This window comes from Paramisgurnus dabryanus, chromosome 7 (assembly GCF_030506205.2).
Source record: "Paramisgurnus dabryanus chromosome 7, PD_genome_1.1, whole genome shotgun sequence".
Classification (NCBI taxonomy): domain Eukaryota; kingdom Metazoa; phylum Chordata; class Actinopteri; order Cypriniformes; family Cobitidae; genus Paramisgurnus; species Paramisgurnus dabryanus.
The window spans coordinates 34133301-34158873 of NC_133343.1; the positions used below are offsets into that span (position 1 = coordinate 34133301).

The 25573-nt window shown below is 34.5% G+C and overlaps 1 protein-coding gene across 3 annotated transcripts in view; it reads left to right on the plus strand.

Annotated features, from left to right (window-relative positions):
- Window positions 1-23575, plus strand: part of gnas (GNAS complex locus) — a 45343-nt gene extending 21768 nt beyond the window's left edge. For all 3 annotated transcript variants that reach the window (XM_065279643.2, XM_065279642.2, XM_065279645.2), the window contains exons 5-12: window positions 3277-3374; window positions 16884-16938; window positions 17093-17166; window positions 17555-17613; window positions 18268-18388; window positions 18574-18704; window positions 18782-18849; window positions 20661-23575. In XM_065279643.2, coding sequence (XP_065135715.1) covers window positions 3277-3374; window positions 16884-16938; window positions 17093-17166; window positions 17555-17613; window positions 18268-18388; window positions 18574-18704; window positions 18782-18849; window positions 20661-20807 — 753 coding nt within the window. In that variant the 3' untranslated portion in view covers window positions 20808-23575. The remainder of the gene's footprint in view (window positions 1-3276; window positions 3375-16883; window positions 16939-17092; window positions 17167-17554; window positions 17614-18267; window positions 18389-18573; window positions 18705-18781; window positions 18850-20660) is intronic.
- The last annotated feature ends 1998 nt before the right edge of the window (window positions 23576-25573 follow it).

The following is a 25573-nucleotide window of genomic DNA, read 5'->3' on the forward strand; positions in this document are numbered from 1 at the left end:
GAGGGATGGCTATATAGAGAGACCTCTTGATGGTGATTGATTGGATTACATGAACATGGTCCTCTCGAACTTACTTTGAGGATGCAATGCATTGTGATGCATCGAGATATCAGATTGAATCGAACCGTTGACATAATAACTGTAATCGTATCGAACTGTGAGACCAGAATTATTTTAAGGCCAATTTTAATACCTATTCAGTTTGCAGAAGCATTATTTAGCACTTATTTTGACAAGCGTTTGCACTCGGCAAATAAACATGCATAGTCCATCACTCCAAAAGAAGTATTTGTGGCGAGTCAGTTGATGGGTGGCGTGTTTCTTTAGCTCGTCTTACATGTACAACAGCATAGTGGCACTCCTACCATGTCCAAACACATCAACAATGATCACGCGAGCAATCGTACCTCTCCAGCATTTTCTCTTGCACCCTGAGAAGCAGCCAGTACTTAGAATCAAGTTTTATTCGCCAAGGAATTTGTTGTGGTTTCTAGGAGCGCCGAGTGCTTACTTTCATATATACATAAAAGTGATGGAGAGAAAAATTAAGTACATAGAATTTAAAACAAATAATTTAAGCAATATACATAAAGATGTAAGGGGGAGAGTGCACATTAAGTACTGTATACAAGTACTGTAAAATATAAATATGCATTTGTATAATTATGCATAAACAGTAGTGCGAAATATATTCTTCAGTGCAATAGCACTTTATAAAGTCTCTCTGGCTTATGAGTTCTCCCCGTACCACCTTTAGCTCTACACGTAAATACTTTTATAAGAGAAGTCTGGATATTTGTCATTTAATCATGCTTACAGTTAATTTACCCTGTTTGCCTTGCTGTACACAATGTACATATGTTGCGCTGGTACAGTACGAAGTTAATATCAACTACTGCATGTTATCTTTAAGGAATAAAGCTAATTTTTGTATGGTAAAAAATTCACTTGAATTTTGTATGCAGAATTTTTTTTTTTTTTTAAATGTCTATTGGGAACTTTGCTAAAACAATATTTCTATTTTTGTTTTGGAATATTAGATAGGCTTATTAGGGATGCTAAACAATTAATCGCGATTAATCGTTAGCAGAATAAAAGTTTTTGTTTACATCACATATGTGTGTAAACTGTGTATAATAAATATGTATATATATAAATATGAACACATTCATGTATAATTTTAAGAAAAAAAAATGTATATATTAAGTATGTATATTTATATATAATCAGTGTTGGGTAAGTTACTCAAAAAAAGTAATTAATTACAAGTTACTAATTACATCTTCAATCATGTAATTAGATTACTTTACAAATTACTCTCTCCAAAAAGTATTTAATTACTTATTACTAATTACTTTCTAAATCCTATTTAGTAAATGATACAAGGATAGGCTTGAAATGGCTCGAAGAAATATTATATAAAAGTACATCAATAATTCTAGTCCCACTTTAGTGTCCAATTCTCTCTATTAACTAACTATTAACTACTTTTGCCTTAGTATAATCCAACTACTGCTTACTAATTACTTTCTAAATCCTATTTAGTAAATGATAAAAGGATAGGCTTGAAATGGCTCGAAGAAATATTATATAAAAGTACATCAATAATTCTAGTCCCACTTTAGTGTCCAATTCTCTCTATTAACTAACTATTAACTACTTTTGCCTCAGTATAATCCAACTACTGCTTATTAATACTAAAGAAGTTGTTAATTTTAAGTATTGGTAGAAATGGGGAGGGTTACGGACGTAAAATAAGGTTTTGCAGAATCAGGCATTAATAGGTGCTATTAAGTATTAATAAACAGCCAGCATCTCATTAATATTAATGCTAATAATCAACCAAATAATAGTGAGAATTGTAAACTTAAACCATGTTAAATCCACTATTGTATTATAGTATATATAATTGTTTTAGAGTCCATACACAGTATTTAGTTACATCAGAAGTAACTGTAATTAGATTACAAGAAAATTAAGAGTAATCCCTTACTTTACTTTTTCAAGGGAAAAGTAATTTAATTACAGTAACTAATTACTTAGTAACTAGTTACACCCAACACTGTATATAATATAAATTATATATAAATATACAAATGTATATACACATGTAAACATTTCTAAAACATATACATGCATGTGTGTACATTTATTTATACAAATTTATTATACACAGTTCACACACATATATGATGTAAACAAAAACTTTTATTCTGCTAACGATTAATCGCGATTAATTGTTTAGCATCCCTAATGCTTATATCTCAATATTTATTTGTTTGCTGTTGATATGCTTTGTTTATTCTTTAATTCAGCAAAGTCAACCTTATCATAAAAACATTTTTAACCATATTGATATCTCAGATGTCAATATTTTGTGTTTAAAATACCAAAGCAAAGTCTCCAATAAATTTTTTAAATAATCAATTCAATTATTTTTAATTTTATAAGTGCAAATTTCAGAATTGTCACATTAATAACATAGACATGTTACGTCCATAATGTTTTTTCTTCCTCATAAATGCGCAAACAACACATGAATAAAAAAAGATTAAATATTATCTTTGAAGAGCCATACATTTTCAATTTGTTATTTTTGCTTCTGGTTTGTGCATTTTAATTCACAGAATTCCTACAAAGTATGTTGTCTCCCAAAAACTTTTCCTTTTTTTGTCACATCCATAACGCGTGCATGTTCCCTTATCTAAAATAGAAAACATGAGTTTCTTTTTTCTGATGTCTGGACTCTATGGGGGTGTTAGAATATAAACAAGTGGTTCAGTCTATTGGTAATAAATACATTCTCTGGGAAATTATTTTTCATGTTTTGGCTGCATATGTCACATCCATAACGCTGGAATTGCTTTTTTGCATGCACGAATCAGAGACGTATTAAGTCTTAATTGAATAAAAGTGATGCAAAAGACTTGTATCACATCTTTTAAATCAGTTTTTTTCTTCTTATTACTATAATTTTTGTTTTGAATTTAATTTAAGCAAAACTATTTGCATTAAATTGCAAAGCCATACAACTCACGTTTTCTTGTGGCCTCCAAAGTTATTTGAGTTATTTTAAGTTGATCACATTAGGAATTGCTTGGTTTCATTCAAATGCTAAAAATCCCTAATCAAAAAATACATTGATTGTCAAGAGCTTGTCATTGGTGATCAGTGGTTTTATAAAGGCTAGCATGCTCTTAAAATGTCACAGCAATCTATCCAGCCACACTGCTGAGATGATCCTGACGCCTTTTCTTTCACTTGTCTTATCAACAGGAGTTTTATGAACACACAAAGATCCTGTGGCAAGATGATGGAGTGAGAGCTTGCTTCGAAAGATCCAATGAGTACCAGCTGATCGACTGTGCACAGTAGTGAGTATTCTGTTAAATATCTTTTCCTGAGTCAATAGCACATTTACATTACCAGTTCAAAGCAATCGTTCTTTATTGTCCCTAAAGTGAAAAATTATCATAGCTATTACATTTTCTAAAATGACACCAGTGACTTTTATATGCAGTGAATAGAAATATCAAATGTGTTGATTCCAGACACACAATGTACTGAAGTACTAAAATTTATACAGTACTAACATTTTTTGCTGTTCACTATCTGGTCAAAAAAAAATTTCTATTTATTTTAATTTAATAAAAACAAATGTTTTGTTAAAGTCCCCCTGTATTTTATCGCTTAAAATTCATCTTTGAGCATCGTAATAACATTTGTAAAAAAATTCTTAGACACAGTAATTTCTTTATAACAGTTAACCCTTGCATCATTTAGTATACACGGATCTATGAATATGCAAAATAGCCCCCACCTCCACTCCTTTGCATCACCTCGGACCATAGATATATATGTAAATACATGCTACATTTGGTAGTTTCTGATACGTAACTGCTCTGTTCAGTTTCACACAATGCACACGTGACTCTTTTTGGAAAATTCCTCTAATTTTATGGAGAAAATACATACTGAATAATGAATTTGTTTATGGTTTGTCTTAAAGTATATTATAAACAACAAAAACAGGAATTTCACCACAGGTTACTGTAAGACATTTATATGTAGACACATAATTTATATCTTTTACTAAGTCAGTTTACAATTTAACAAAAAATTCAGTAAATTGCATTTAAACATTTAACTGATTTTGTACATGCATAACTTAAGAGTTCGAATTGCTATGTAATATTGTGAAAATGCTGTTTCATAGTGCAGTACTTGGTATTAAAATGTGAGTCATTTTGTCCAGTCTAATCCTGCGTGCCAGTATTTTTATATATTTGTTGTTCAAATTGGTTGTGTACGTGAATTTGGGCACACACTGTTTGTCTGGCTTTCTTAGTATGTGTGGCACGTATCTTTTGTGTGGATTTGTGTATTTGAGAGCGAATAAGATGAGAAATATGAACGAATTAAGAAATGTCGGACAAATAGAAAACGGCGGGGAGATGGTAATGTTTAAAGGTTAGCTATAGATTGTACGGTTTCCTGCATTGCAGTGCGTGTGCATGTTCGTACGTCTGTGTCCCGTCCTCTTTCACAGCCACTGTTGGTTGTTGTGGATCAGACGCTGGGCTGAGCCATTTAGACCGGAAGTGCACCCCCCCACCGCCCTCCCCATTGCACGCTTATGTAAACGTAGAGCAGAGAGAGAGAGAGAGAGAGGGCTATTTTTAACTTGCTGGTTCACTCACTCGCAGCAGAAGAGACCGTTTGAGAGAGAGAAAGAGAGAGGGAATTCGCAAATAATGCATCTCTCCTCTGAACAGGAAAAGCTTAAAATACAATAATAAATGTGGCCACTTGCAAGTGTTTATGAGGTGATTCGCACCCTCCCGAATGCAATGAGAGGCAGAGAGGAACGACAGTGAGATTTTGAGCTTGCACATGCACGTTGAACCGGCTGACGCTTGCTAGTACCGTTATGAGCTCATTATTCATCCTCTGTGTTTTCAAGGCTCTTCCTGTCACATGGCCAGGTGTCCATATTGAGCGTGTTTATGTTTTCATTCATCTTTGTTTTCTCTGTGTCTGAGCCGCAGCAGTTTTGTGGGCTCAATAACATTATCATTGACGCAGAGACGAACAAAACGTCTATGCAAAGCGAGAAAAGAACACCACCGTATCACTGTTTGTTTTTGTCTATCCCGTAACTTCTTTCTAATCTTCTGACCACCTCTTCCTGTTTCTGTAATAGAAAATGGCGACGGAGATGCTCGTAACGTAAATGACTATTATACGTTTTTTAATAGGATAAAAAAAGTATGTTGTCTTCAGTGTTGGGGAAAGTTACCTTTAAAAGTAATGCATTACAATATTAAGTTACTCACAAAAAAGTAACTAATTTAGTTACTTAGTTACTTTTCATGGAAAGTAATGCTTACGCTACTTTTTAGTTACTTTTGCGTTACTTTTTCTTGGCTGAGGCTGGATCTCTTTCAGGCCTTGCAGGTGTTTTTATGATTGAAAGGTTGTGCATTCAGAAATTGCATTTTTATCACAAAAATGTCGAGCTCTGGCCTGCCATCTCAGTTTCAGACTCAAACTGTTCCCACACAGGCGTGTAGTCAGTACATCTTTTTTTTAAATCGAATTAATTAAACTAAAAAAGTAACTTGCATTACTTTTGTAAAAACGTAACTCAAATATTAATGTGTACATTTAAAAAGTAATGCGTTACTTCAGAAAAGTAATATTATTACGTAATGCACGTTACTTGTAATGCGTTACCCCCAACACTGGTTGTCTTACGTTTTTGTAATCTAAAGAAAAATTGCATTGCTGCCGTTTGTTTTGTAATTCTAGTGCTTAAATAAATTTCGCAATGAAACTGCGCAACTGTAATTTGTGTAATATTGCTTAAACCAATTATATTTTCGACGGGATTTCTATATCATTGAACAAGAGAAATATTACGTTTCTGCCTGCTCACGTTTTGTAAATGTATATAAAGTGCACATAGAGAAAAAGTTAAAAGTTGTGCAAAAAAGGCATTAATGAAATTAAAATACATTCTGTAAGCTATCTGTATTTTTGTAAACTACAGCAAACATTGCATATGTACTGCATATGCAAAATAAAATTTTTACATATAAGCATATTTTAATCATCTTTTGTATTCTAAATAGAAATGTTTTGTTCGTGTTTCTCTTGCATTTGCATGAAAAAATGGCAATCATTTATCAGTTTTCAGAACAAGAGTTTGTAAGGCTAAAAAAGTTTATGTTTGTAGACCAGAGAAATTTTGCATTCTTGCTCGTTCACATTTCGTCCAGTGTAAAGAAAATTCCTAAATCATCCGCCATGTTTCTTTCCCGAGCCTGCTCTCTCTCTCTCTTTTCTCTCCTCCTCCCTCTTTTGCGAAACCAGACCTGTTTTTTCTCTTGATCGTTTTTCCTCTCTTTTTGACTGGCCCCTCTCCACCTCCCTCACTCTCTCTCTCTCTTTCTCCTTTTCCTCTTTCTGTCTGTCTCTCCCTCTTTCTGGCCTCTCTCCAGTCACACAAGATTTGGAGCTGATAGTCTATTTATAGCGCCTGTGGTTCTGTCGCTATGACAACCGAGCTGGAGGCCAGGGCGCCAGGGAGCTATTTTTGGAGCGCCGCTGTAATGTCAGACACAGCCTTCTCTATTTTCTTTCTCTTCCACCGTTCCCTCTCTCCCTCTTTTTCTGCCGTTCCCTTACTGCCATTGCCAACTTACAAAAGTGCGTGCATTCGCACGTAAGCCAGAGAATATACAATATAAACACCGTTGTCGTTAAATTTAACGTTTGCGGAGATGCATGGAGCTAGGTTTGTTCGTAAACAAGATTTCTCTCATAGCTGCGTGTTTTTTTTTTTCAAAATCGTCGAATTATGAAGGATGTTTGTGATCCACTAAGTTTTTCTTTACAACAGGAACCTATGTAAACAGTTGGAATCAACCGAACTAAATCTTTTTGTTGTTGAACGCTACAGTGTTTATGAAAAGACTCGCTGATAGATCCCTGTACCGTACCGCGCACCGCACACACACGGCACACTCTAAGACTAAACAGTGTTTGTTGTATCGACCCCAGAAGCTGCCTAATCCACACTCTAATACTTGACTGTTAACTAGATGAGCTATAACATTAACCAGATTAGTAAACGATGAGGATATTATCAGATTTACTATGCTAATACACCATTGGCAAATGGTTGATTCGTACTGTTTGTTATCAGATCTTTTTGCATGTTTATTGTTGGCTTTTCAGTTATCAAAAGATTTTACCTTTTATTGTTAAAATTTAGATTTATTAAAATCAAGTTGAGTTGGGTACAAATTCTTAAATTTTTGGTTTAAAGTCTATTTTTCTAAACGAATGTTATCATATGTAATTGGAAAAAGTTAATAATTTTCTTTTTTAAAGTTTTAATAGTCAATTATTTAGGTGCAGGAACTACACATTAGTTTACAAACAATAGTAAATGTCTGCACATTTAATCACAAACACGGCTAATTTAAACTTGTTATATATTAAAACTGTTGTAGAAGTAACCTTAAACAGATGAGAATGTTTTTGTTTCCGTTTTTTTTTATAATAGCTTTTGTGTTTGGTTGCTTTCTTAAGTGGAGTAACATGTTTTTAAAGGTTTGAAAATATTTTAGCACTGAGCTTTTACAAGTCTAGCAATGCTTTAAAAATGGTAGTAATATAGTATTTTGTTGTGTTGATGAATTGTGATTAGATTCCTTAGAACAGAATCCGTGTTATAAATTCCAGACTTTTTGTTTGGCACGAAACTCTTTTGAAAGCAAAGAAACTAAGAATTAAACAAATATTAACATGCATAGATCCCAAATTCAATTTTGATGCATAAGCAAAACTGATTTGCAGATACCTGAAGTTGTTTGCCTAAATGCTAAAAGTGCCTAAAAGTGTGAAACGATATATTTTTTAGAAATACGTTACAAAAAGATTAACAGTTTAGGACAGTTTAATAAGACTGATGACTACATTGACATTCAAAGAGAATCTTTTGGATCCACTTTGGTTAGTTTGCGATGTTTACAACATCAAGATTGTGTGGTTTTTTTTAAATGTTTTTTTTTAATGTCGTTCTGGGTAATGTCAGTAGTACAATTTGCACACAATTTACAACAGTATTTTTTAAATAAGATTAAATTTTTTATTAAGCGATAATTCCATCTTAATATGGTAACACAGGTTGTATTAGTAAACATTAGTAAATGCATTAACTAACATGAACAAACAATGTACCATATAGGCTTTCAGCATGTATTAATTCTTGTTAATATTAGTTAACGTCAATAGATCTGTTCATGTAAGTTAATGGTGCATGAATTAATGTTAACAGTTACAAGGCTTTATTTTAGCAATATTAGTTCATGTTAACTTTGGCATTTACTAATTCATTAATAAATGCAGTAGAAGTTTTGTTCATGTTAGCTAATGCATTAACTAATTGTTAACAAATACAACCTTATTGTAAAGCATGCAGGGATCTCCAACATTTTTGTGAGCCAGGGCTACCACAGTGGATAAAAGAATCTGGAGGGCGACTTTTTGATATATTCTACTCTCAACTTTTTTGTTTACCTTGATTTTATTTAATTTTACTTGTTGATATGTTTTAGTATTGTTTAAAATGCTAACATGCTTAAACCAAGCTAATATAAAAAATATGTAATAAATACATATTAAAATTGAGACTGTTATGAGAATGTGCTTTGCTGGCCACCTTACAGACTCTCCAAAATTTTGTCCCCATATTTTTGTCTCCGCTGAATTTCGCAATTCTTGCTTTTGATAGTTTCTACACTGTAAAAAAAAACTTTGCTGGCTTAAAATTTTTTGTTGAATCAACTCGGATTTACAAGTCATTTCAACTTACTATTATTTATCTTGACTAGAGATGAGTTGTTATAAATACAGATGAGTTGTTATAACTTATACAATTAAGTTGACTTTTCTCAACTATATTTTATAAGTTGTGGCAACTTGTCTCTGTTGACATGACTTGTAAATCTGAGTTGATTTAACAAAAAATTTTAATGCAGCAAAGTATTTTTACAGTGTAACAGACAACCTTTAAATGCTTTATATATAGGGTAAATGTATTTAATGATTACACTATTAAAAAGTTAAAAAACAACTTTGTTTTGGAAGTCATACTATTTTTAAGTTTTGGCTTGTGAAAAGTTGACATAACTTATAAAATCAAGTTGAAATTGTTAAACTTAATTTCTTAAGTTAAAGTAACATAAAAATATATGTTGATTTGACAAAAATGCTGCTTATTTTTTACAGTGCACTGAAAGCAAAATGCTGCAACATTACAAAAAGATATATATATACCGATATTCTGGATCGGTATCGGGGCCGATCCGGCCTTTTTTGCTGGATCGGATATCGGACTAACAGGACCGATCCAATTCCGATACTGCACGTTACCCATGGTTGTCACGGACAAGCGATTAAAACGAAAAAGTATTATAAAAGCACCATAAACGTTTTTAAGCACTATAAACAAAGTCATCTTACACTCAATAGCTTCATGTGAAGGAACAAACACACATTTAAGATATTAATATTTAAAGAAACACTGTAACTTACTTGCAAACTGAGTTAATCCACTGGTGAAGCGGACGGATGAAACGCGTCATTCAACACACGCACAAACAAGATAACTGTAACGTTAGGCTTTATTAAAGATCTGATTTTATAAAGTCTCAGGAAGCTGTTGGATGATCCAATTCAGTATGTGCCGAGTTAATGCACAGGTGAAGCGGACGGATGAAACGCGTCATTCAACACACGAACACACACAATAACTGTAGGCTGTTTTAAAGATCTGATTTTATAAAGTCTCCGCAAACTGTTGGATGGATGCAATTCAGTATGTGCTGACCACACTATGCATCTAATCTCTTTGTGTTTTAATAGTTATGAACGTAACTTTCCATTGCGGAGCGAGGATTCCCATGTGAGGATGCTTCTAGAGCATCAATGCTGCACCCAGGAAGCGCAGTATGATTTAGACGCACTCACTATGATTTAGGCGCATCAATTCTGCACCCGAAATGTGCATAAAAGGTCCGGTTAAGTGCATAATTCCCAAAATAACCATCTGCACACTAAAGCTTTTTTACTGTGACTTTTTGCGCAATTAAGGAAAATATATTTAGCATACTTATTTGATCAAACGTGCCTATTTTATTTTATCCTAAACGCTGCCATGGTTAATAATTACTAATGTTCTTGTAACTTGTAAATCATTTTAAATGATTGGTTTTTACATTTAAAATTATAATTATATATAATGTAATTATATTATGCTAGATTCAGCAGAAAGCACTATACACATTTATATTGCGTGTGCGTGTGTGTGTGTGTGTGTGTGTGTGTGTGTCTGTGTGCAATTTAAATTGTTCAAGAAAAATACAGTATTATTGGATCGGCAGGTATCGGAATCGGCCGATACACAGAATTCGGGTATCGGATCGGAGATGGAAAAAGTGGTATCGGTGCATCCCTATATATATATATATATATATATATATATATATATATATATATATATATATATATATATATATATATATATATATATATATATATATATATAAAAACTTTAATATTAACTGAGCATTAACATATAAGGAAAAAAATTCTGTGTGGTCCATATGATTTATGTAATAGTTTTTTTGTGTGTGTGTGTAACCAGAGGATCCATTTTACTGCTCAATGTTTAAAAAATTTTCTATTATTGAAGTTTCTGCACGGCACACAAAAACATATCGGATTGCACAGATGCTGCAAGTCGCCAATTTTAACGTCCACAGTATGCTTTAACGTGTTTTCCGATCACTTCTACAATCCATGCTGCAGTGTATGGAAATGTGCTACTGCTGACAGAGGTCGACGCAACTAGATTTTCACGTTCTCGAACTTCCTGCCGTGCGGCCGTTGGAATTCTAGAATTCCACTTGAGTCTGGATTTGGAATGCAGGCCTAAATATACTCCGTCGCAGCTATAGCTGTCTCTTCTGCTTGGCATTACGACAGCAGAGGCTATATGCGTTCTGTACCCAGAGGGGCATGAGTTGTATCATGTCTGACCAGCGGACTGGGCTATTGTTGGAATCATTCTAATAATAGAAAGAAAGGCAATAATTGAGAGATGGTATTAGACAATGTCTGTGGTCACAACACAACTGCCTTTGCAAAGCCCCTGTCTGTCTGTCTGCATTGCTTTTTTAGTTAGTTTGTCTCCTGTCTGTCTCTTCCATTGTTTGCCTGTATTTTATTTCTCCGTTTCTGCCGCCTCTTCCATGTCATGTGCCCGTAGTTAAACGCTTTCATTTGTACGGCCTGCTGTATGTTGCATGCACGCATTCGTGCATGCACATACACCCACACTAATGCAGTTTCGGGCACATGCGGCTATGTGTGGGACCTACAGCCTTGCCGTCACATTTCAACCCTGTATGTCACATTCCAGTCCGACTTGGAAGGGGGGTGCACGGGCGTGTCCCGCCTGTGGATTCCTTTCGCTTTCCGATGGATTCGGATAGATAGAAATGGGAATCGGAAGGAAATTAAGCGATTTTTGCCTTTCACTTAATTTAGTTTTGAGAGAGGTGGTGTGTGACTGATTCATTAGAAAGAACTTGTTCATATTTTTTATTATACTACATAAATTTTTATTTACTATTGTACTTAAATGCTACATTGTTGTGTAGTTTATTGTTCTGTTCAGATCAAGTTAAAAGATGCAGATGTTTGAGAAGCGTTAACAGACCCTAAAAAAATTAGCTTATTTTTGATTAAATGGTTTTAAATGAGAACTGGTTCTCAAATTAGAACCATTTACAGGGATGAGGATTGTCATCAGCAGGTGGAGTCTAAAGACTTTGTATGCATTTTTGTGTAGATTTTAAGTTTTAATCTTGGTACAACATGTCAAACAGAGCTTACTGCATTCTTTTAAGAAATAATTAATGAATGGGACAAGACTTTATTTTAAATGTCAAATAATTATTTGGTCTCTCCAGAGTACGTATGTGAGGTTCTAGCTCAAAAGACCCCACAGATAATTTATTATAGCATGTTAAAATTGGCAAAATTGACACAGCATGTTAAAATTGCAGCGTCGTGGTTGGATTAAGGGGCGGTATTATCCCCTTCTGACATCACAAGGGGAGCCAAATTTCAATGACCTATTGTTTCACATGCTTGCAGAGACTGGTTTACCAAAACTAAGTAACTGGGTTGATCTTTTTCACTTCTTCTAGGTTAATTAAAGCACTGGGGACCCAATTATAGCACTTAAACTTGGGAAAAACTCTGATTTTCATGATATGTCCCCTTTAAGGAATTGAACGATTCTGGTGGTTTAATGATACTTAAGTACTTGAATAATAATTGACACTAATTATATACTCAACAGTTATACTAAACAAAAGCAACAAAAAATTTTTGGCAGCATTTTATTAAATATTAAATATATTTGCTAAATATTTAAGGGTTAGCTCACCCAAAAATGAAAATGACCCCATGATTTACTCTCCTCGATGTATATGATTATCTTCTTTCAGACGAACACAATCAATTATATTAGAAAGTAAAGGAAACTGGTGTTTTGTTTTGCTCTCTGCACTTCCTCGTTTGTCACTACGTCCTAAGCTAGAAACGCATTTCCTCGGTTACGTGCATTGGCTGTTACCAGAAGCTAGTTATTTTAGTGTGAAAAATTTTAAAGATAGATATTTTTCTTACAAATTCCCACCTCAGAAAGCCTTTATTAACCTCCCAGAGCCGTGTGGATTACTTGTGTAAAGGATTGATGATTGACTTGTGGCTTCAAATCAAAAGCACCATTTACTACCACAATAAAGCTTGGAGGGGGCATTTTTTTATATAACTCTGATTGTTTTCGTCTGATAAATGATAATCATAAAAATCAAGGATGGCTTGAGGGTGAGTAAATTATTAATTAGTAATTTTCATTTTTTTGCTGAACTATCCCTTTAAAATACAAATTTTTAATTATTAAACCATTGAATGTGTGTTATGTCGTGATGAAATTGTAATTACACGATACGCATAGCAGGTTAACATTTCTAGTTATTGTTCACTGAAGAAATGTTCAGTGATTTAGTCAGCGAGTCATTAAACTGATTGAAGTAATAATGCGCTATATTTTTTAACCAATCCTTATAAACATCTGGCTCATGAGTCATTCATTCGAGTCATAGTCAAACTATACCAGTCGAGTTGTTTGTTTTGAGTTCAGGCTGAACGATTATGACACACATCATGGTTGTCGATTATTCACCTTGGTATTGTAATTGCTATTATTAATAATAATAATAAATTTTATTTGTAAAGAACTTTTCATAGTTAAAACAATCCAAAGTGCTATTATTATTATTATTGTTATTTTTGTCAATTATTTGATTTTACATTGAAGTTTTGAGTTGTGTTATAACTTTCTATGAAGCAGCTGCGTAGTTAATTCTAAACATTCAAAACTAAATAATATAATATAAATGATAAACAATTATGGGAGGTATATTGTTAGTAAAAATCCTTAATTAATGGCTAATTTTAAAGGGGACATATCATGACAATTTGACTTTTTCCATGTTTAAGTGCCCTAGTGCTTCTATCAACCTAGAAAGTGTGGAAAAAGATCAACCTAGTAACTTAGTTTTGGTAAACCATTCTCTACAAGCATGTTAAAAAATAGGTAATTAAAATCTGGCTTCTCTTGTGATGTCAGAAGGGGATAATACTGCCCCTTAATCTGCACTATCCAACCACAACACTGCCATTTAGTGCAGAGATCAACTCATTTGCATTTTAAAGGACACACCCAAAATGGCTCATTTTATCATGCTATAATAAATTATCTATATGGTATTTTGAGCTAGAACTTCACATATGTAATCTGAGGACACCAAAGATTTATTTTAAATCTTAAAAAAAGTCTTGTGAAATGTCCCCTTTAAAATCTCACCACTGTATTTGGTGCCCAAACATACTGCCGAAATGCACAGAAATGAGCACACATGGACAGCTGTAATTAAGGCTTTTGGCAATGATGTAATGTTTCATTCCAAATTGTAATCCCGTTTAGTTTTTCGATTAATTGTGCAGCCCTAGTTTGAGTAGTACGCAAAAATTGGTCTCTTATTATCTTTTTTTTTTTTTTTTTTTTGAGCTACACTGTAAAAAAATGCAGCGTGAAGTTAAAACAACTTGGTTTCGCAGGTCAATTCAAACTACTATGTTAAGTTTTGACTTTTGATAAGTTATAAAAACTTAACAAATTAATTAAAAACTTTTTACTTGTTTTTATAAGTTAAAGTAACATAAAAAATGTGTTGATTTCAAATTTTTTACAGTTCATGATGTCATCTTTTCTTATCACTAGCAATTTACTTTGCAAACTCGCATCTTAAAAATGTTTCGCTATTGACATTTTCTGTTGGCATGGGGTTTTTCAGTATGCTGGTCTGATTTGTCGACAAGAGAATGAAGATGTTCAAAAGGAAGGTTTTGAGGAAAGTTGTCTTTGTGAAGTTTTATCTGTTAGCAACCTTACAAATGAACATGTCAGTGTTGTAAAATTAGTAAAATTTTAAAATGACAAACACTCAAGTTCAGCAGAAATCTGCTGATCTTTCTGCTCGAGCGTGTGCAAATTCCATATAGCCATGCTCATAAGCTGCGCTTTCTTCGTGTGAGATCTCGGCAGCATGCGCAAAAAACCAAGAGCCGAATTCCAGCCATCCCACCATCTTGTTCCTCCTGCGCGTTCGCGTCCGTTTCTCCGGATATCAGCCTGACTAAGACAGCAATTCTCGATGGCTCTCCCTCCCTCTGTTTTGCCATCTCTTCCCCTCTATGTTGCCTCTCACTAGAGCCGATCCATTGACTAGAGCAGCGTCTGACTGGGCGCTCTGATCACTATGACTCAGAACCTGCCTGCTTTGATCTCCAGCACAAACATGCGCCACCTGCTGGCTTGTTTTTCAGCTTTAGCCTCTGTGTCAGCCGTCTTTTTTTCTGCCGTGGCTGGCTGTGCGGTGATTTAAAATGTGTGTGCTTGTGTGGAAGTTTTGTCGACGGTGGTGTGTGAAAGTAGGACTGCTGTACCATTTTGAATGAAGTTGTTAATAAGAGGTTTTTAACACAAATTACATGATTTATTATAATCACGCAGACATGTCATGATTTAGGATGTAGTATGATAATGATAGTTACAACTTTACAATAAGGTTGTATATTAATAAACATTAGTAAATGCATTAACAAAAATTTAAAACTACATTGTTCATGTTAGTTAATGTAAATACAGTTATTCATGTTAGTTCATTGTGCATTAATTAATGGTAACCGTTACATTGCTTGATTTTATAAATGTATAGTAAATGCCGAAATTAACATGAACTAGATTAATAAATGCTGTATTGTTTTGTAAGGTATTGTTTACTGTTAGCTAATGCATTAACAATTTTTTTAAGAAATGCAACCCTATTGTAAAGTGTTACCGTAGTAATAATAAACAGTGTTTTTCTGTGTCCTGTGCCTTTAAATAAAAGAAAAAAAATGGTATGATGATTATTGGTGCTGCCTAAATAAGCAGTTTTGTAGATTATAATACTAATATGTAGGGCTGGGATGATTCAATAATCTGGCCATTCAATACTTTTAATACATGTTGTGATAATTGTGATTATGTAGCTATTGCGATTCGTTGTTTCAATTTTTATGATTTTTTTTATTTGCTTAATAAAGATTAGACAATGGAAATACTTGATAATACCCTTAAAGAAAATCCTTAATGAGTCATATTAACAAAAACAATGGATCGCATTTTTCTGAATTTTTATTTTAGGAGCATACACGTACATGAGCAAAAGCAATAAACTCTGAAATAAAATATAGTGCTATCTGTTCCAATAAATAACAATAAATAAAAAAGCTTCTGAACAATTTATTTAAAATTGAACATTATTTTTAAAACTCTAGACTGCAAATAAAATGTGCTACAAACTTCATTCATGACAGCTAAGTGCGACTCGTTAAGCTTTGCTTAAACTGTTTTTTTATTTCTGCCGCAATCTCGTTGTAGATTTTAGGCACGACTGTGTCTGCGAAAAGCTTCCTTGTTGGAATTAACTCTGCACGCAAGCTTGAAACGGATATGTCGTCATCTAATAAGGACAACAAATATGTTTCGCCCTTTGTTGAAATAAAAGCGATAACGTCTCCCCACCACCTTTTTGAAAAAGTAAAATATTTTTTAATACATGGAGAGATGGATAGATTCTAAAGTAAACCAATCGATTTTAAAATTGTACAAAAAATTATGATAGTTTGGTGAATTGATTTTTTTTAACCCTTACTAATAAGCCGATTATAGCGATTGTTTATTTATCTTAATATCAATTTTACATGGTATTACACTTTGCTGATCGTCTTTTATATAACAATTGTAGTTTTTCCACAATACTTTGTTGAAAGTTAATAAATAAAGATATACTTTTAATTTTTAGAAAATCATGCAAGTTAAATATTTGACAAGTTAAAAGTCCTCATCATTTGATTTATTATTTTTTGAACTTGGTGGAAATTAAAAGCGAAGATTATTTCTAACTAATAAATTCAATTCAGTTTTATTTATATAGTGCTTTTCACAATTGTTTAATAAATCGGGCACCAAAATAAACAAATATTTGCATTAAAAAGTCATGGTAATGTCATGTAAATATCTACCCTTACACTGTGTATACCATCATACTGCCAACATCTATTGATCATTATAAAATCATGAAATATTGAAAAATTTTAATAATTTTTTTGTCTGTATTTGCTTGTAGTTTCCTGGACAGGATTGACACTGTTAAACAGAGCGACTACACTCCTACTGATCAGGTATGTGGACGGCACTAGATCCACACAGAGGAATCAAACATATGAATGAAATAGTCAATTTTCAGTCAGTTCTTTTCATGTATTTAATTTGTTGGTTCTATTCTGACGACGAATCAGATGATTACTTCATTTTGTTACCATTTTGTCTTTTTAGGATTTGCTTCGATGCAGAGTTCTGACTTCTGGAATCTTTGAGACAAGATTCCAAGTGGACAAAGTCAATTTTCAGTGAGTTAATATATAAATACTAACATTATGTATTAGGCTTTACATAAATGTATAAAGTCTAAAGCCTTTATAATTATGTCCTAGAAAGCACAACACACTTAAGGGATGGTCACATTTCACTTTTCATTCCATTGACTTCTATTTATTCGCATGCGAATATGAAGAAAATTTTTACTAAACTTCAAGTCTGGTAAACTTTGTATTTGTATCACGTGGAGACGTGTGACCAGTAGAAAAGTGATACGTCATGGCGTGACCTTTCTACTGAAAAGCAAAGTTAGACGAAGCGCTACCTTCCCGCAGTTACGTTCAAAAAATATTCGCTTGCTCCCAAGTCTAGTGTGACCAGCTTGATGTAAACCTTACAAACTTTTCTGTTTTTTTGCAGTATGTTTGATGTGGGTGGACAGAGAGATGAGCGCAGGAAATGGATCCAGTGTTTTAATGGTAAATGTGTTGCACTTTATTCATTTTAAATAAATTATTGTTCGACTGATATGAGTTAATTGAGTAATTAACGCATCGTTAATATCCAGAATGCAAGTTGGCTGACATTGTCTAATTCTCATAACATCAAGTTGTGTTATGAATATATTAACACAGTTTCTGAAACTAAAATAGTAATTTTATGTAACGTTAATCAAAATGTATTTAAAAAAATGTTGAGGCATGTGCAGTTTATCTCTTTCCCCACCAGCATGTAAAAAAGTTGCCAGCCAGCGCCAGCAATTTTTTTTTATTTTCACAAAAGTTTGAATGCCTTCCAGAAAATGTTCTTCTATGAATATATAAACATATAATATATCAAATGAAAGAACAGAGTCTGCTTTTATCACCTCTCAAATATGGGTAGGTTTCCTCAAAAAATGCAAAATGTAGAGTGTATGCGTCAGTGTTGGGTAAGAGCGACACCTAGTGCATATTAGCGGATATATGGATTGCTGTAAAAACTTGTCATTGGCAGGGAAGCGTTTCAATGGCGGGGAAAGAGTTTAGGAAAATGTATCACTTTGTATAATAGGGTCAGTTTTGATTTTATGTTAACAAATTGTTATTGTATTGTTTGTTGATTAAATTTCTTCTTTCTCTGTGATTTTATAGATGTGACAGCCATCATATTTGTGGTAGCCAGCAGCAGTTATAACATGGTGCTCAGAGAGGACAATATGACCAACCGACTCCAGGAGGCGCTAAACCTCTTCAAGAACATCTGGAATAACAGGTAACCTTACGCCTAAAGCACAAACTATTGTAATAGAGCTGCTTTGATGTTTTTGATGTTTGCTTGACGGCAAACCTCACTGTATTAAATGTCACCACATAACTTTGCCATGCCCTAGCACCCTTTGTTAGGCCTTTCACATCAGACTGCTAATGATCGATTTGTGTCGTCTTGTATGTTTCCAGGTGGCTTCGAACCATATCTGTCATTTTATTCCTAAATAAGCAAGACTTGCTGGCTGAGAAAGTTCTGGCAGGAAAATCAAAAATTGAGGATTATTTTCCTGAGTTTGCGCGCTATACCACACCAGATGATGGTCAGTAAATGAGAATGAACGTGCAAAGTGATTGCCTGTTAAGAATGGTTTAAAGTAATCCAAAATCTCTTTTACAGCGACCCCGGAGCCAGGAGAAGATCCGCGAGTTACGAGAGCAAAATATTTCATTCGAGACGAGTTCCTGGTGAGTCAGTCTTTCTGGTAACTCATCACACAGGCCGCAAAATTAACTTTTGTCAAATTGGCAATTGCAAGTATGTTTGCCTCCCATAAATTATTTCCTACCAGCTGAATTTTGCGTTGTTTTATTTATAAAAATTGACTATTTTGTGTGAATATGTTTTCCCGACCGGACCAACTACTTTCTCCCTGCTTTTAATTTCTTGCAGTAGTTCGAAATGAAATAACTTTTTACTCCGGTAAAAACAAATTTCCTAAAGACCACAACATGACAATGCCTTAAGTCGACCTGGTGCAGGTCATTGTGTCACCCACGGCATCGTATATGAGAGCAAAAAGTCTTTTTCAGTGCAATGGCACCCGACAGAAACATGTAAAGTCTGATCCCTGACATTTTACACTGAGGATTTATCCGGCACAATCTCGGGGTCTCAGGTGCCACGGCACCCAGTTTGAGAACCACTGTTTTAAAGGTCCACTGTGTAGATTTTTGTGGCATCTAGTGGTGAAAATGTGAATTGCAAACAACCGCTCAGTCCACATTTCACCCCTACCTTTAAAAACACATAGAGAAGCTACAGTAGCCGCCACAGGACAGACATCGTCCGAGACAAAATTAACACGTTAAAGGTGCAGTGTGTAAATTTTAGCGGCATCTGGTGGTGAGGTTGTGAATTGCAACCAACGGCTCAGTACACTGCTCACCCTCACTTTTAAAACGCAGAGAAGCTACAGTAGACGCCACTGGACAAACATGTCATCATTGGAGACAACTTAGTAAAAAAATGTCCATTAAGGGCTTCTGTAGAAACATGGCGGCCCAAAATGGCAACTTCCATGTAAAGGGACCCTCTGTGTATGTAGAAATAACGTCTCATTTTAAGGAAAAATAAACACATAACAGTTCATTAAGAAAGGTCTTTATACACCCCTGATAATATAGTTTTGCATATTATTTTGCATTTCTGTCAAGAGATCCTTCTAAAAATTACACACTGCACCTGTAATAACGTGTTAACGCAAATTTTAACGCCACTAATTTTATTAACGTGCAATTTCTGTTTGACCCTTGGTCCAGATAAATTGAGATGCAGCCTTAGGCTGTAAATGTGACACACAAATGTGACAAACAACACACAACTCATTTTTGAAAATTAGCTCATTCTGACTCAATTTGCCAGCATGGGTCACAAATAAATTGAGAAAGAAAAGGGTCTTCTGGAAGGAAAATTAATATACAAAACAATGGCTGATGGTTCTGTCAAAAATGTACTTCTTTGAGTTTTTTTGTGATTGTTGCAGGCAAACATCCTTGATCTTGCGGCACGTTTTCTTAAAAAATGCGATGGAATATGCGGGATATTTATGCAATTTTATGCGATGGAATTGGGGGAACTTGCAAAAACTGTTTGCAGCTTTTCAATGATGTTTACGTCACATAATCACATCACTTCATAATATCCCCATGGCAAAAGGGAACATGGCTGCGCTTGTGTGAAGTAAATGCAACATTATTCAACTTTCTGCTTAGATATGTGATTTTTTGCTAAGAAAATGCAGGAATTATAAAATTATACATGCCCCGCATATTTTGCGAACTGAAATTTGCAATTTATGCTGCGAAAGTGCGGCGTATTTGAAAAAATGCGCCCCCCCCCGCATTTTGGTTGATTATGCGTTGAATCATGCAATCGCATAATTGCGTTGTTCTGGAGGGACTGACTTTTACTTTCCTATAATTACTCGTATGGTTTATTTGGTAAATATTTCAAAAAGTGAATGCTCAAGGTTTGTTTTTTATTTGTTTTCTTTCAGAGGATCAGTACAGCGAGCGGAGATGGTCGGCACTACTGCTACCCCCACTTCACCTGCGCCGTGGACACGGAAAACATCCGCCGAGTGTTTAACGACTGCAGAGACATCATCCAGCGCATGCACCTACGGCAGTACGAACTCTTGTGATCGCAGCAGTGACAACGGGACGCAAACTCACCACCTGAACTTTCTTTAGGCCCCCTGCCCTACATCATGCCCCAATGTTAAACCACAAACCTTCAGACTGACGAGTCCCCACCTCTTACATCACAGTACACATTACATACAAACAAACACATGATATATATAACACACACATACATGGCCTTTCTCCATCCTGAGTGACTGTGGGCGGGGCAAGGGCACGCACTGTGTTACTGATGAAAGCAAATGGCTGTGATATCTGGCAAAAAGACTTGTTAACACAGCCAAGGACTACCGATGTTACGAATAACGAATAAAGAGAGAGTGGAAAATAAATCATGTGAGAGGGAGGGGGGGAGAAAAGTTTAAAAAACAGAAAAACTGTCCAGGACTGCTGGAACTCAACTCACACTTTAAAGGGTCTGCTCAGGACGAGTAAGCCATTTCGTACACCTACAGACACATAATGCGTCCAGCTAATCTCCTGACCCGCAATCCTATGTATGTTACACGTCGAGCTGTCTTCTTTCTGATCGTATGCCTAACACACGTTACTTATATTGATGCGCACGCACAAAGCATACACACACACACGCTGCCATCCTCATCATCGTTTTTGGTCCTGTTGAACGTTTAGTGCCTGTGCGAGACTGGCGTTTCCCCTCCCTTGAATTCCCGTTCCTTGGAGGAGAGCAAAAGATTGATGGACGAAACACTGAATGTAGAGTAAAATTTACAGATTTTCCACCCCCCAAAAAAAACAAAAAAAAACATGAGGATGGGTTATTGCCCCAGGTTGGTTTGCGTGTGGAGTGGAGAATGACTTTGAACACAAGACCCATCACATGACTCGCTTCTCGAGATGCATCGCAGGAGACGCGAGCGCATGCAATGCTAGATTCATGCAGAACTAAATGCAGTGCAAAAAATCTAAACTATATATATATATATATATATATATATATATATATATATATATATATATATATATATATATATATATATATATATATATATTCCTGTAATAATACAAACTTATTTCTGTTTGTTAGTTTCCCCAGTTGTGTGTTGGTGTGCAAAATATGCACCATTTTAAACCACCTGTTTTTCCAAGACACCATTTCCCAGTTGCTCTCTGCTCCTGTTTTCCGTGTCTGATACTTCTGTATCTCTCTCTCGTCTCCTCCCTGCTGCAAAAATCTCGTACACTGACGTGGGGATTTCATTAGATCGACAGTTATTACGCGAGACACGTGTGGATGTCTAACGGATGGTCTAGACGCTCTCTTCCCCCCTCTCCTCGCCTTTAGCCTGGCTTTTGTCTTTTGATTTTTCTGCTGGATCATTATTCTTGTACAGACTGTAAAATGTATTATTTTGTACAACTTTATTGAAGAAAAAACGTAACTTGTAGAAGCTCCTTGTGCCTTGATCACGACTGTACGTGTAAAATGAGCTAAGATGTAAGTAAGATATGTTTCATTGCGCTGTTCGGCTCTGCCCTGCCTCCGTCAATTCCCTCCAACTCTAAACCTCCCCTGACTGCCTGTTCGCTCATCAGACTTTGGGTAGACGTTGTCCCTCTGTGCCGATCCCGAGAGAAAAACCGTGAAACTGGTATCGGATCAGGCGCTAAGCGCAACCTTTACCGGCACTGCTCATCTGCGAAGTTTGGGGAGGGCGGGGGGCTGCTGTCTGTCACGTTTTTGTCCCCTTTCGTTTTTATTTTGTTTACTGGTTTTTGTTTTAGAATTCGAGACGAATGTCTGATGCTGTGTAGTGCAAAGCAAGAAACATTATATACAGTATATATAAATATATATATTTATACGTGTAAATATATTATTTATATATATGTGTTTGATTTTTACAGGTTTTCTTTGCCGTATGGTTCAGGAACAATTAGTTGACATTTTTAGAGGCAGGGCCTGGGGCGTTTTTTGTTTTTTTAGCTTTAACTCTGTTGAAGGAGAAAATAATCCAAATGCAAAAACATTGCTCGTCTTTTCGTAAAAACCAAATTCCTTTGCTAAAAAGAGCGAAAAGGATGGGAAATCTGTCAATGTATTAAGTGTACAAATTGTTTTGATAGCTGCACAGTCAGATTCGGGTTCATATCCCCCCTCCCATGGCATTCGTGTTTATTTCTTTATTTAAAAAAAAAAAAAAAAACGAAAAAAAGCTGCTCTACAAACTGACATACTAACAAAAGAGCCCACCCATCACCGGACATTGACCAATTGTAACCTTCTCTGTACCACAACTTCCTGTCCTGCTACCCAATCAAGTGAAAGCAGGGGCCAGCTTTTGGTGCTTCGATGGTCCACTTTGTTACACAGACAAAGTATTTATTTTCTTTTTATTTATTTGACATTTTATACTTCTTTTCCAAAACGCCATAATTTGAATCAAAAAACTCTAACGTCTGACCAGTTTTGAACCAGTTGTGTTTTGTGCAAAATGTGGTACAGGTATATATAAATATAAATATATATATTATTTTTTTGGTTAGGGGCGTGGGATGGGGTGGGGGGGAGAAGTTAAGCTATGAAATTTTAGTATGTTTACTTTAAGTTTCCTCTTTTTTTTTTTCTTTTTTTTTTCTAGTTCAGACTCGCTGCAGCAATAAGTGAGTGAGATTTAAGTACCAAACGCCCCTCTGCCTGATTCTGTCTCTATACAAAGTGTTTTCAGTGTATATGTTGCTTTTTTCCATGTCTCACACTTACTGTACATTTTGTACAAAGATTCAAATTACAGCAGTAAAAGAAGAGTGTAACACTGTCTGACTGACACACACACATGCACATACACACTTTTCACAAGGCTAACTCTGTGTTTGGCCCAAATCAAACTATAAAGGAAAATGTAGTTGCTCTTACCTTGATGGTGATTCTTAAAAGTCTAACGTTTTACATACATGCTACTCGATTAGTTTCAACAGCTTTAGGGTTTGTATTTCCTACGATGACCTTAAAAAGCAACCGGTCTTACAGTTTCAACAAGACATTTGGCGATCAGGACATAAGCACAGCATTTCAAGAATGCTTGCAACAAATTAAGGTTTTTCCCTTAGTATTGATGAACAAATGTGAGCATCTAAAATCCTTTGATATTAGATGCCCTTTTAAAGGGTGTATGTTAAAAAGTTTATGAAATGGACCCTTGCTGTCACAGTAGCGGTATACTTTTTCAAAAAGTACACATTTGCACCTAAAAAGTTCACCTTAAAGATACATAAAGGACCATTTGAAAGTGTACAGCTTGGGACCATTTTTGTGAAAGTAAGAGTTTGTTATACAAAATATTCATTATTTAGAAAAGATATTGATGGGGTGCCAACTTAAGCTATGATTCATGATGCTCATGTCATTAGATTTTGCAATAAGTTTAAGATTAGATGTCATGATCTATGTAACAATATAATTATAACTATAATTGTTTAGTTACAAGCGGTTTAGTATACAGTTTACATACTTTAATTTGGTTACAACACATTTTAGAAAATAGTTTTGGTGGATTGCCCTTAGCAATCATAATGAAACCTAAGAAGATTGAGTGATATTTTACTTTCACTCTCTGATAACATTCAAATTGGTCCCAGCCTTCCAAACCACAAGTGAATGATGGTTTATTGTAGATATTCTGCTTATCTCAGAGGTTAAAATGCAAATTATACTCTTATGTTTACAGTTTTATACACCAGTTTAGCAGATCATTGGGCAATCTAGGTATTATTATCCCAAAGACTTTAAAATAGGTTAATTGAAAATGTAGGGTTATATGCAGCACATCATCATCATTATTCATTTACTAATATTAATTTGCACACATCAAATAGTATGGCTTTATAAAAACAGTGAGAAAAAAGTTTTATAAAAAAGAGTGAGACGGTATTTTTGTAGATATGCATATTTTACATTGCTTATTTAAGATTAGTTTATTTAGTAGTATTTTCAATAATGACGTGAATTTAAAGCAAACGTATTTTCTTCTGTGGGAAAGCTGCTATCTAATCCGCTACGCTCAGCGCTACATCTAGCCGCAGCGACACCTACTGGGCTGGATGTATTCTTCAATTTACTGACACTGAGCGCCATCTGCTGGACAAAAATCTGCTACAACTGTGAAAAGAAATTTTACTATCTGCTATTAATGTTTTAAATGGTAAGTATCAGGGTATTTGTTAATAATAATGTAATTTATTTATATAAGTAGATTCTCTAATATTCATGAAACCAGATATAAGGGTTTTCACTTACAATCTGTTTGATTCAAAATATAATAATGCAAACAGAGTTTTGTTTATTAAGCAAATATTTATAGATTTTTTATTGTTTCTTACGTTATTGTCTAAATTATTGCATTTTCACAGACACGTGATAGAAGTCTCATGATCTAATGATCAGATTAGAAGCATCCAAGTTTGATTTCAAACATCAATTTCAATTTTTGACATTGCCTTACTCAGTCAATATTTTATATAAAATGTTAAATTTACACAGAATGATCATTACATAACGTAGTATAGCATAAATATATGTATATATATATTTATATTTATCTGGGTGTTCACAGACTGGGTCACATATATATGGTATAATAGTGTATTATTTTTACTTTTAAAAGTAATTAGCTATTCTAAAACACACTAATGAACTCAAATATTTGTTTATTGAGATGGTTATTGTTTTAGTGTAGTCTGTGCATGCAGTGTTTAAAAGAAACCAAGAGTTTAATGAATGAATTTTAAAACATTTGTATATACA